The sequence below is a fragment of the Coturnix japonica genome, chromosome 2 (assembly GCF_054131305.1).
Source record: "Coturnix japonica strain WE chromosome 2, WE-NBRP24, whole genome shotgun sequence".
NCBI classification, from domain to species: domain Eukaryota; kingdom Metazoa; phylum Chordata; class Aves; order Galliformes; family Phasianidae; genus Coturnix; species Coturnix japonica.
Window position 1 is genome coordinate 75,946,885 of NC_140664.1, and position 13,582 is coordinate 75,960,466.

At 39.3% G+C, this 13,582-nt stretch overlaps 1 protein-coding gene across 11 annotated transcripts in view; it reads left to right on the forward strand.

Annotated features, from left to right (window-relative positions):
- The window catches only part of DUSP22 (dual specificity phosphatase 22), a 36,363-nt gene that overhangs the window by 12,578 nt on the left and 10,203 nt on the right, over nt 1-13,582 (forward strand). For 5 of the 11 annotated variants that reach the window (XM_015854495.3, XM_085540296.1, XM_085540299.1 and 2 more), the window contains exon 4: nt 10,887-10,936. The exons of 3 other annotated variants lie outside the window; for them this stretch is intronic. In XM_015854495.3, the coding sequence (XP_015709981.1) occupies nt 10,887-10,936 (50 nt within the window). 3 more of the 11 variants (XR_014943585.1, XM_085540304.1, XM_085540303.1) reach the window with 3 other exon arrangements.

Sequence of the window (13,582 nt, forward strand, 5' to 3'; positions counted from 1 at the left end):
AATATTTCTCTAAGGATGCCTTCTGCTTTTGCAACACGCAATGTATTCTTTTCCTTGCAGGTACTGTGGAAAGCAACAGTTAAACTTCTGTAAATAGTGCAAGGATTTCAAAGTCCATTCGTTTGAGAGCTGAACTGATTGTTATTGCTTTATAATTCATAGTCTTACTGTGAACTTATTTTATCTTCATCTGAATGTTTCTCTTTTGGAACAAAGATCTAGAAGATATTGTGTTATTTCCTTTATTATTTGCATCTTCCCATGTAGGTTTGTTTACAGATGATATATCCATGTAGTGCTTGAGGCTTGTTCTCAAGTCCACTGAAGTCAAACATATTCTATTAAGCAAAGCTTTCTCTGCAAGCCATGAAAGGGTAAGTGGTTTTAGGAACAGAAGACTCACTGTTGCTGTCAAAGAGGATTTGGTCATCTTTAGCTGTCTCTGGAACAAATAAATATGGGTGCATACTCTCCAAGAGATGCCAGATTACTCACATCTTGCCTGTCATGTTTTGAAATTATGGTAGTGACTGTTACGGTGTGAAAGTTGTTCTGATACAGCACCTGAAGCTACAAACCTTGGGTAGAAGATGAAAATGAGCAATCTGGTTGCGACGTCGGTACTGGGAAGGAACAATACTCAAGAGGGAAAAAGCCATTGTCCAGTATATGTTGAAAGAACCAACTTGTTAGATTATAAAATTACTTTCCCTTTAGTAGCTTAAAGCATTGCCCTCTCTTGGCAAACCGCTCTTAGCTGATTGTGTTTAAAATATTCACAGTAGTTTATAAAATCTGTGCTTCTTTCTGTGTTTTATAAGTATTGCAGTATTTGGAAGTATTTTCTTACCAGCTTGCTAGAAAATGACTGAAGAGTTTCACAAAAAACATTTGTCTTATTGGTTTAGGTTTCATAGTGTTTTTCTGTTGAAGAGATGATTAAAAGGAAGCTTTTCTCACTGAGATTTGGTTTCAGAACTTATTTTGATGATCATGTACAAATCCGCGTGGACTTCTAAGCTGTGTGTGGCTCATAATCGGTGTTCAGCCTTGGGAAGCTACAGTGTGCTTTCAAGTTGGAATAACGAGAAAAAGTAGGTTGGTAAATGAGTTTGAATGTAAAATTTCTCATACTTTCAGATAGTGTAAGCCTACATTAAGTACAAGGCATAGAACTGTTTTGTGAAGCTTTCAGGTGTTTTAGACTGAAAGGAATCTGCCAAAATCTAGACTAAGCTATATTGCAGTATTGCCCTGTAGTTGTTCTTATTTAAATTATTTCAAGGAAATATAAAACCAAGCTTAAATCTAAGTAATGTTTAGAAAGCACCCTGAAGCTGTTGTTCCAGTGGAGCAGACCATTACTAAATGGGATATTAACCTCTTAGGTAAACATTTTATGTTTTAAAGATGCATCTTTATTACTCTGCCAGAAAAACTATAGGTAACTGGTGGCGTGTTCCAGTGAAAGGACTGTGTGCTACACTCAGTAAGGCTTGTTACTTCAGCTGTACAGGAGTCCTCTGAATAAGAGTGATGTCCATGTACATGCTATGTTGTCCAGACGTGGAAGCAAGCTGGCTCCTCCAGAGCACATTGGGCAGGTGCCATTGGAACACTTGCAGAGGTTTTATAAATCCACACAAAAGCCATGTGCAGAGGAGAACGATTAGATTTCTTGTCACCTGCTTTCTAATTTCTCTCCTAGCTAGTTCAGATTTGAAAACCTCTGTTCAGAATGTGAGAGAGAGTGAAAGGCAGATGGGAAATCAGATACCTGTGTGCTTTAAGTGGTTGTATAGCTTGCAATGACCTGTTGTAGCTCTTAGTTGAACTCCTTTTTTGTTTTAAGGCCAAGGCAAATAGCTGTTGGGTTTAAGAGACCTAAATGCTGAAATATCTGACTGCTGTGATATCCAGGTATCCTAACCAAGCAGTCAGTCAGAATATACAGAGAAAGTGGACACTTAATTCCTCCTAAGCATTTCAACCTATTGCTTCAGAGAAGCCTAACTGAGCCAATTTGAGCCTTTGCTTTTGGACTGCCCTTGCAAGCAGTGTTCTTTTGGGTTGCTCTGGGAAAGGTGGGAAATGGCCCCCAAGGGACATTCCTGTCAAGCTCAAATGCTGCTTTATTTCCTAGAACTTTTCAGTATGTCAGGGGATACAAAACCTAACACATTCAGACCTACCTTGCTACTACTGTTGAGAAAGACATGCAGCGAAGTCATGTTGGTGATATTTACCTTTACTCTACTCCTTTAAATTTGGGATCTAACCAGTTTTTTGACAGTTGATCTAAATGAAGGAGGTGAAGGCAAATCTTGTTAATCTTGCTTACAGAAATCTGGTTGCAGGTTGTTTCACTCTGGAGTTTCCAGGCTTTTGATCCTGTTTGGAGGGAAGCAGGAGTGCTAGGAATTATTCTAATTTTGAGGCTGTTCAAGCTCAGTCTCGGAGACTGATAACCACAGAAGAAGGCAGGGAATTTTCTGATTGAAGTCTTCAGGTCCTCACGCAGAGAAACTGTATTGGAATAAGAAATGAAGGTATATGTGTTCAAGTTGGAAGTAAGCAAGGTTTTTAACAAGGAGGATAAGTAATTGCTGAAAAGTACAGCCAAGGAAGCGATGAATTTTCTTGTGCTCCACTTTTGTGTGAAGTTAATTAAAGTGCAAAGTCTCTGAGCTTTGTACTTCCATGTCAGAGCACTTCTCAGTCCTTGGTCTGTCCGAGATGCTTTGAAGTGCCAGCTGTGGCGATTGCTGAGTATACTGCAGGCACCTGTCCATCAATCCAGAAATGGACTGAAACTACCAGCTTCTTTCACTTGGTTCACCACACATTTGTCAGTTATTAATAATTTCGTGTTGTTTTTTTTTCCTCTTAACTAACACCAGAAGTTTGACTTAGTAAATACTTAACGTGCATTACTTGTTGCCTGTATTTGTGCAGTCCTTTGGGATTAATGTATTTACAACATTCTCACTGTCAGTCTGGCCAGTGCTGCACTGCAGGCAGCTAAATGCTGCACACTCATCTTGGAGTTATCACAGTAACAACGTAGATCTTAAATCAGCAAGACTTTACCTGGGCATCCCTGTACTGTCCTCAGTCACAAAAACTTTCTGTGTTTACAGCAGTTCTATTTGCAACGTGTTGCATTAGGAGTAGGCTTTTGCATGTGTGCTGCTTCTATATGCCTGTGAGTTTTTAGTTCTGTGTATTCTGTTGCTAGAGAACTTGTTTTGCTTTTATTTTTAGTTTTAGTGGCCTTTTTCAGATGGCTTGTATCAGTATATGTGTGTAGTCATTTGACAGGAGTGTGAGTAAAATCCTGACAAAATATGCCTGATTTTTCAGGAGTTTGGGATGTTATTATTTTTCTCTGCCCAGTACAAAAAAGTTCTCAGGAGTTGTGGACATCCCTATTTCATGTGAATAACCCATCCGTATCCTTGTGATAATCAGGTACTCAGATGCTGTTCTTTCAAGTCTTGTGGCTTGCTAGACTTATTCTCTAGATGAGTGATCTTAAGGCACTAGACTATTGAATGCTGCAGTGTCTTCTGGTTGCTAAGAAAATATTTTAATATCTACGAAACATCTTTTTTCCTCTAACTCTCTTAATATGCTATCGTATAGATTGTTTTAATCTTCACTCTGCAGTTAACCAAAGTACCATCAGGTTATTTGTTTTTCTTTCCTTGAGTATTCTGATGCCATTTATGGTATCATTATTATCTGGTATGTGCTATCTCCAGAGTCAGCGGCTTTTCTCCTTGTTTTCTTGGACTGATGACTGTATATAACTGGTAGGTAGTTGCAGGGGGAGTTAGGGAAGGGCAAATTGCATCTTGCTCAGTTTGCTTGCTTGTGCAGCCAGCACGACTGAACCATATATATGAGAATAAACTGTATGGTCCAGTAGAAATAGGACCGAAAATACTCTGTCCTTGAGAAGCTAAGCCAGAATAGAAAAGCGCAGTTAAAATGCTGTGCTGTTATCTAAGAACAGTCTTTCTTGCTCCTTGAATAAACAATAAACAGATGAAATCACAGAATCATAGAGGTCTCTTCTCAGACCATCAAGTTCAACTGTCAGCCAGTCAACACTGTGCCCACTGAACCGTGTCCCTGAGTGCCACATCTACACGTTTCTTCAATAGTCGTAGCCTGCAGGCCTAGTATATATAATGCATTTATATCAGGCTGCTTCAAGATCTGGATCTCATTTCATTTTTCAAAGCCTGGTTGGATGTTGTAAACCTTAATGCAATTCCAGTTGGACATGACAGTCTTGAAAATGTGTGAAGATCATCTTTAGAAACCTGCATAAATATCATTAAGAAAAGCAAAGCAAACTAATCTGCCACAATTCAGATAAACTGCTTCAATAAAGATAAGTATTTTTTTTGTTTATTTGCGTGTATGTATGCATTGGTGACTTTGTGCTGAAGCAAAGGGAATAAAGTCCTGTCATGCCTCTTGACAGCCCTGAAAGTGTTGACACTGACACTTGACAGCTGAAAGCCTCTTCAGTTCTTTCTTCTTTGGCTCTGTAACATGAAGGAATATCCCCGCACAGAAACAAAGCAGTCCAGAAAGCACTTGTCTGGGACTAGAAGCATACCAGTTTTCAAAGTGAAATAACTAAAAAAGGGAAAAATAGGGAAACTAAGCAGCTGGCATAAGCTAGTTCTGGACAGAGAAATGCTATTCTGAGAAATACTAGTGTATTAAAACTGCATTACTGAGTTGGATAGCATACAGAAGCCTTGAGTTGGAGGAACCCATTCATACATGAAGACTGCATCTCAGTGACATGATGAAAGAGATCCCTGCTTCATATGACTGGCAGCACATTCTGTGCATAGACTCTGCTGTCCAGAGACTTAGGGGAACTATTAAAGAGTGAAATGAAAAAGAAAGTCTTCAGAATCAGAGTTGCTAATATATCAAAAGGCCGTTGCTGTTGTATAAAGATAGCAAATCATTTTGTCAAGTCAGAGTATTGCCTTTGTATCTACAGCAATAAGCTCTCATATGACCAGTGTTGCCACCAGTGGAAGTGATCAAATTTCAGCCTTTTTGCTATCGTCAAGGGGAAGTATAGAAACTGCCTCTTATAATTAAAAATGCTGAACTTTCTTTTATGGTATTTCAGTGCTTTGGGGGTAAGGTTTTCCCCTTGTGAGATGTTTCAGAAGACTATGCTGAGCAAAACAGGTACTACCTTTCTCTCACGTGTAGTGGCACCAGAAGATTTTCTCCAGTTTGAAGTGATGCCCTTTTTGGCTTTGGCTCTGCTTGTGAAGTTAGGAGCTCTGACTAATTTTTCAAAAATCACTTTGATGTCCCATCAAAGAAGCCTCCAAGTGACTTCCACGGAGCAACTTTTAAAGCTTGTTAGGCTGGGTCTTCATCAGGATTTACCCTTGGCGAAGGCTGCTGTACTGGTGATGCAGTCAGATCAGTTCATTGTTTGAATTGCTCAGTATCCACTAGCTGTGTCAGGGGAAGCATGTTCCTTTAGTGGCAAATGGTAGGGAAGAGAGGATGAAGAATGTTTGAAGCTTGCAGTTGTTTGTACAAGGGATTTTTTGTCCAGCAGATGTCAAGGCTGGTTGTTGGGTACTGTGTTGACTGGAGCAGACCAAATGCTTTGACTTAGACTGTGGCAAAGAGGTTGTGTTGAGGGAGTTAATCCAGATGTGTAAATGTGAATGTGTTCTTGAGGTTTAATACTTGTGTCCCAGGGTTCCCTGAGATGAAGACATAGGTGTGGGAGAGATTGCTTTAATGTAGTATTCAGAGCCCCCTTAGGGGTCAGGGCCTAGTGTGATAGTTGGTGCTCTGTTGGTGCGCGTGGGCCATAGAGTAAGCCAAGCTGTAAAGGCCTTAACAAGGTCCTTACTCTAAGCTGAAGTATGTAGTTCTAAAGGAGCTAAGAAGTGTAAAGTTATTGGTTATTTCTCCTTGTTTCTCATTCTTTCACAGAATCACAGAATGACCCGGGTTGGAAGGGACCTCAAGGATCATGTAGTTCCAACCCCCATTCTTTCAGATAAGCCAGGTCAAAGATAGAATGAGAAATGATATACAGAGCTCTTTGTAAGTCAGGTCAAAGCCATAACTTTTTCAGTGTTTCAGCATTATGTTAGAAAGGCAGATTGAGTAGAGATTATGTTTGAGTGGACTTAATGATAGGGACTTTTCAAAAAATGTTACTAAGAAAACTGTGCAAAAACAAACAAAAAAAGAAACACCCCAAAACCAACACCTCCCCTACAAAAAAAAAGCCAACAAACCACACAACAACCAACCATCATGACTGGCTTATAATAAAATAGTTTTTACAAGACAGTGCATGCTATGTGTGTAAATTCTATTGCAGGAGCTTTCTGCAGTTCATGTTCTTTATCTAATTTCAATTTCATTTGTATTTTTTCAAAGTCAAACCTGAGTGTGTTGTTCACTGAAGTCAATTAGCAGTTGTTGGTTTTTTTTTTTTGCTGAAACACAAATGTATTTTCTATGAGTCATTAATAAAATCAGCACCAGAAAGCAACTGAAAGGACAAGCAAACGGTTGAATGGTTTTCAGTTTAGCATGTTCAGTTTGGCATATTACTGAGCAATACTCTTAATCTGCTCTTGTTGGTTTGGCTTGAGGAAGCTTTGTGCTGGCTGTTTCCCACTTTAGCTTTTTTGCTGAAATGCCCCTAAACAAAAATAAGTCCTGTCCTCATCTGTTGATGGGACGACTCAAATTAACACGTTTTTTGACTAACCTGAAAGAACTTGCCAGGTGCTGGAGGTTTTCTATTTGCATTTGGCTTCACAAATTTAAGTTTAGGGTTTTAGGTTTAAAAAAAAATTCTTGGAAGTCGTTGATGGCATCTTTACATAAATTTAAATATAGAGTTGTCTTTTGCCAAAAATACAATTCTGCCCTTTTATTTTTTTAAACAACAGAAAAAGCAACTTTCAAATAACCTTAATAACCTCTTCCCCCACCCCTCCTATGGGAGTAGAAATTTTGTATTTGATATTATTTTTTCTCCTTTCACCCCTGTCTTTTAAATTCTAGATTTGGATTTCCAATACTAATTGCTGTGTGGAAAAAGAATGTACTAAAAGAACTGAGTTTTGTGTAAAAATCCCTGGACTGTTTTATTTCTCAGATAAGTTTGTATGATTTTGTTGAATTGTGCCTCATTCTAAATCACCTCTTGATGTGTTTTCTCATATAGAAAATAAAATGTCCATGTAGGTGCTGCATTTCTCTCACAGTACTGCTTTTTTGCGCCTTCTCCTGTTTGGATGTGAAGTTTTTTCTTGGTATTGAGACTAAATTTGTGTGTTCTTTAGCGATCTTATTTTCAGTCACTGACCGAATATCCGACACGTAGTACTTGTGGATGTGTCATTATGCTACTGCAAAATTCTGCGTGTTCTTCTACGAAAACCTGAATGCCAGTTTGTATGGTGTTAATTGAAATGAAGCAGGGATTACTTAAGCTAAAAAGAAGGTAAATAGGTTACAAATTGAGCACAACTGGACTGTTTTCTTTCCTGTGCAGTCTGTGGAACACTGGATTTAATAACAAAGATGTAATGATACTTCCTTTCTTTTTTTCTTTATGCAGCTAAAATATTAGAAAGTTCTTGTTTAGTCTTACTGACTTTTCTGAGTGTGTAATTCCTATGCAGTTACCGATATTGCTGGACTGACCTCAAAAAGAAAGACAAATTTGGAAATGCCTGAAGTTCCAGTAGTATCTTCAGTGTAAAATCTCTGTGCATGCTCACATATACATGCACACCTAAACCTTTTTACTCTTCATACCTCGATGCTCAGTGTCACAGAGCTGCTTCAGTTCTGGAATCACCGAAATTGTGCCAGTGTTGTTGTTGCTCAAATACCAGTGAATTTTAGAAATTTTACTTAACTCTCGCTTGTTTCACCTTTGACAATCTTGAAATCAGAATACTTGCTCTAGTTTTGTTAGCTCTCACTGTATCGGTTTAACTGTAGCATTTAGTTTCAGGGCCTAAGAGACAGAAATCTAGTTTTGGTGGTTACTGTGTCTGCTGGAACAGAAAACAGAAAAGTAAATAATGTTTTATTCAATTTTTTTTTTTCTCCTCTCTAATCTTAGCATTTCAACAGAAATGTTTTTAATTGTTTAGGACATCAGTCCGGATCATGAGGTGAATAATAATGAAAAGATATAGAAAAGTGTGTGTGTGTTGGAAGGTTTGTTGCCAAATGTGATTGCTCCTTTTCACAGAATGACCCGGGTTGGGACCTCAAGGATCATGAAGCTTCAACCCCCCTGCCTGGCAAGGCCACCAAACTTCCACATTTACTAGATCAGGTTACCCAGGGCCCCGTCCAACCTGGCCTTTTCTCCGTTGGTGATTTAAAAGTTACAACTGGGGAGTAGTAGTGATTCGAGAGATGGGCAGAAGAAAGCTGTGTTCAGCACCTCATTGATCTGGAAGCTTAGATATGAACTGGTGAATATTTACTGGAGAGCATGGTTTTCTTCTGTGTTGGCGTATGGATGGAATGTTTTGTTATCTGAGAACATACATGACCTCAGTTTAATGAAAAAGTTAGGTTGATTTTTTGATAATCTGAAAAACTTGAGAGATAAGACGCAGCTGACAGAAATGTTTGAGTAATTACTTATTAGCACCAGTCCTCAAAGAAGTCATTTTATTACTTCATGTACAATTTAAAGTAATATTACTTCTCTCCAGTTCTTGCAACAGCAAACTTTTCTCTGTGCTTTGACAAATGCCATTGTTTTGCAGCTATTGGTTATTTTGTCACACCTGGTTTATTGTATGTAGTGGGTGTGGTACAGTACCTGTTTTAAAGTGTTCTGTCCTTCCTCCACCAAATGGTTTTTAGGGAGCTGTCATTCCTAAAGAACATTTAGAATGAATAAATAAGATCAGGACTTGCAGGCAGTGTGAAATTTAACTTGTGTTTTGTCTTAATTAATGTGGGTCTTGGGAGCAACTGTGGATGTTGCGTATACAAGCAGATTAAAGCTTCTTGAGTGGAACTGCTAACAAGGTGATGGTCTGGAAGTTGTTGAAATCTTCACTAGGAGCTGGTCTGTTTGACTGTTAAACTATCTTTTGATTTTAGTTTGCTTTGTTTAGTTGCCATGTTTCGCTAATTGTTGCCTGCCTACGTCTTACACTTTGCGGTTTCAGAATGGCAAGTGAACTCTTCTAGGTAACAAACAGTGTCTGTATCTTTCTTTCATGCTAATACCCTATCTAAAATTTGTTCCTATTTACTTGTTCCCTTGACTTAAGCTGTTCTGCTTTGAGGAGTCCCTTTCAGATGGTTCATAGATATTATCTGTCTGCAAGATATGTGCACAGAAAGGATAGCGATGCCTTGGGGCACAGAAACTCAAGGTCATGACAGCACTTGTGAAGTTTGTTGTTTTTTTTGTTTTTTTGTTTTTTTTAAACAAGAGCAACAAACAGTAATTAAGAATCATTTTACTGCCAATGTTTTAAAATTGTGTACCCAGAATGTAAAGAAAAGCTAATCCCAGAAGTCAAGCTGCAAATGGCTACACAAAAAGCCCTCAGGGCTCATCTGTGGATATCTGCCCCCATGCATTCTTTTATAGTTGCTGTATTTCAGGTATACCATTAGGATGAATGATATTTGATTCTGTTATTGTTTAAACAATGAGAACCAAAACTTGATGGTAGGATAGAATCCTCAGGAGTTACTAAGTCTTGTCCAACTGCTTGGGTCAAAGTTAGAGTTCTGTGCTTTCCCCCCCCCCACTTTTGTGAGAGTTGGGTTAAGTAACTGTACAGTACTTCTGAAATGCCACCTCTATTTCTGAGTGCTATTTCACTGGAAGTGGTGCTGAAGACCTCCAAGAAGAGGCTCTGGATGAGCCATTCAGTACCAAATGTGGTCTGTCATAGGCTAGTTTCATGCCTGCTTGTGGTAGTGGGAACTAGCCAGCCATGACAAAGAGAAAAAAAAAAGAACGTTGTGGCTCTTCAGCTTTTAAAGTGAACATGATCTGAAAGCCCCTTTGCACTCAATGTGTGAAGAGTGCTCAGCATGTGCCATAGCATCTGAATCAGGCATCCCTGATGAAGAGCAGTACAAACTGTCACTTGTTGATGCAGATCCCCTTTGGCAGTGAGCTGCTTTGGCTTGTGAACTGCCTTATTTCCCAATCTCTCAGCTACCTTCTCCTAGGTAGCTATCCCACAGTCCCACAGAGTACCACATACTGTCTCTGTCTTGGCATTGTCATTATGGTTCCTTCCCCCTCATCTGGTGCTGCCACATCTCTGTGCTTAGCATCTGCCTGCAAATCCTTTCCTGTTCTGGCCATCTTTTCCAAACCAGAAAACATTGGCTTTACAAGTACATCTGAACAATTCTCACAGCTCTCCTTATCTTGGATACTGAAAGACTTGCAGTGAATAAGCTGCAACCTGTGTTCTTGGAAGTTTTGAAAGCGTATCTAGCTGACTTCTTAAATGGAAGTGGTCTTTTTCTTAACTGTCATAGGGACAAACTGACCTTTGAAAATAGAATGAGTTAAAATGAACGTTGACAATGCAAAGCAGGAGTGTATGATTATAGTATTGCTTTAAGTGTACCCAGTAACACTTACAATGCGTCAGAAATGCTTACCTAACTTCCCTAATTGATGCTATAACTTGCTAAGTTAGCTGACTAGGAAAGAGAGGCTAACTTTGTGGAACAAAAGTATCCATTTTATGAGTCTCCTTCTTGAAGTTTCCAAAATAATAAAAGTAATTGAGTGTATTTAACTTGGATGTTTTCTTCTCATTTCTTTTTGCTTCTTTACACAGGGGGTGAAGTACCTCTGCATTCCCGCTGCTGACTCACCTTCACAGAACTTGTAAGTTTTCGTTGAAAATAAAACACAAAACCCCAGAATTCCTTCAGTGCTGTGCTATATAAATAAGTATATAGACGCTCTTTATTAATTTTTGCTGTGTTCCTAATATATTCCCAGTTTATTCCAGCAAATGTTTTTGTAAACCTTTGTTGCTTATCTCTTCTTTTTTACTAAAGCAGTCTCTCTAGTCGTTGAAGAAAGGGAAATTATTTGAAAGAGCTGTGAAGTTTGGTGCTTCAGGAGTTAAATTCCTCACAGTGTGCCTAAGAGGTGCAATATGCAAACTGCTCCTGCAACTATATGCTCTGGATGGCTTGTACCTACCTCTGAAGGCCCCACTTCTCTTATTAGTAGACTGGCATGGCAGGGAATTTGTCTGCCCTGGAATGATTCTTGCCTCGGAGATGTATGTACTGAAACTGTTGTGTGCCAGTCTCAGTTTTTCTTTCCACTGCTCACGTTCATGCAATGCTGATTAACTTGACCTCGGTTTTAATGTTTTGAACCATTGAACTAAAGGAGCATAGCAGATCTCGATTCCAAAGAGAAATCAAAACAAATTTTCTAAGAGAATTTGGATGGTAACCAACTCTTTCCTCTAGAGCTCAGTGTTTATGTTGGGGAGAGATGAGGGGGGTTTCAGCCACATCCTGCCAGAAAGTTTGGTAGAGAAATAAGTACTTGAAAGAGGCCTGGTACGTACGGGAGGAAACGCAGCACTGCTTTTCTCTCACATCACAGCAATATTCCGGCTGATGCTTTCGGTGAATATTTTTAGAGCTTATATTTCTCGTACCCTAGAAAGATTCCAGTATGACACTTGTTGTCTATTGGTTTGCCTTCCCATTCCGATGCATTTTTGTCAAAATCTTAAATAAATCCCTGTTCCAGGACCCTGATTTTCAACATGGGTCTGTAATGAGAAGTCAGATAGTTAACTGCCTTTGTCAAGCACAACTGGCCATGTTTGTGACCTTGATACTTAAATTTTAAAATTCAATCCTTTTGTACAGGAGAAAAAATATCATATTGTTTGTTGGCATTCGGGGATCTGCTCCATTTCTGAAAATATTTTCCAGACCTGTTTCATTTGTAGAGATCAGGATCGTTTCAGGAGTGGAAGTAAAGGGGCCAACATTTCTGATGATGTTAATCACTGTCTTGCTTTGTCCTTTCCTCACTGTTTTGAGTATCAAGGAATTACATTGAAAAACCACCCCCCAGGACTTAGCAACTGTCTGGCATGTTACCAGAGCTATTAAAGCCTCTGTAAGATACAATATTTGCATGAGTATTGTTTCTGTTAGGCTGAAGGCGTCTGCAATTCTTGCTTTGGTATCAGGTGGTTGCAGGCAAACGTCATTACTTCTAATACTGAGACATTTTATCACTTAAAATAAAACTTGATGAGTAACTGATTTTTCTTTTTTCGCTTTGTAGAGTGCAGAAATTGAAGTAAAGTCAAATCACGATGCCCACAAGCAGTATTTTTGCTTGCTGTGCACAGAGAGTCCTCTGAAAGCAAGAGGAAATTGTTTTTCTTCAGGCTTAGAGGCTATGACAATCTTATCTAGGAGCGAGTAGCTGCACTACATGCACCCTCTGTTTAGGGAATGCAGCTGAGGAACGGGAAAGGGAGTATGTCCCTCTGCAACATCCTTACATATCTACTTCATTCTCTGGAAAGACACTATGGAGTTAGCAGGAAAAAAATATAGTACCATTTTGTGTTGCAGATGCTTGTGTTTTCTTAGCAATCTGAGTGGTACGACTGTCTGGACGTGTGCTTCTGTCTTACCTGTCTGGCCAAATGGCAGGTTTGTTAGAAGCTTCTGAAACTTGGTTGCTATTTTCTGGTTGCTGGCAGATTGAAAGTGTCCAACTGACGGCCCTTACTCATTGAATTTTGGATCTCTTAGCTCTTAATCCATTTCAGCTGAGTTTGTGTGAGGGGAGCTTTGGTTTCTTGTGTGTGTAATGCACATTTATTTGTAGTAAGCTTGTTTAGTGGACATCTTCCTTACAGAGATGATTTGCCAGTGAAATACAACAGAGATTCCCCTGTTAATATGCTAATGCTCACCAAAGGGGCTCAAAAGCTCGTCTAGGCTCCTCTGTTCTTCCCCTACCTAGTGTAGGAATGAAGCAGTTGCTTTTGAGATCTGAGGTGCTTCCTCAGAGTCAAATGCATGTTTTCCTGGACAGTGAGAATTTTGTCTTGGGCCACTGACTTCCTCAGAAATGCCATGTCCTACAGAACCTGTTTTTAAGAAGGCATTCTATTGGAATCTGATCTTCTGTTTCTGAGCTATTCTAGTTAGTTGTCTTAGTCTATGTGTTTCTAAGGAACTAACATCCAACTGTCAGGCCATTAATGGTGACAATACAGAAGCCTGTTAAGGAAAGAAATTTAGGTGGATCCCCGTGTTTAGGCTGCCAAAAGGAAAGAAACATCGAGATACTTATTTCTATCTGTGTGCATTCCTTTTAATATTTATAGTTATTTGCAGGAGCCTGACTAGCAGTTCTGATATTTAGAGCTGGTATCATAACTCATCCCTCTGGCAAGCTTTGGGTTATCTGGTTAGCCAGTGCATAAGCTTAGACAACTTTCACATCCTGCTGGCAGGGGCACTGTACTAGTTC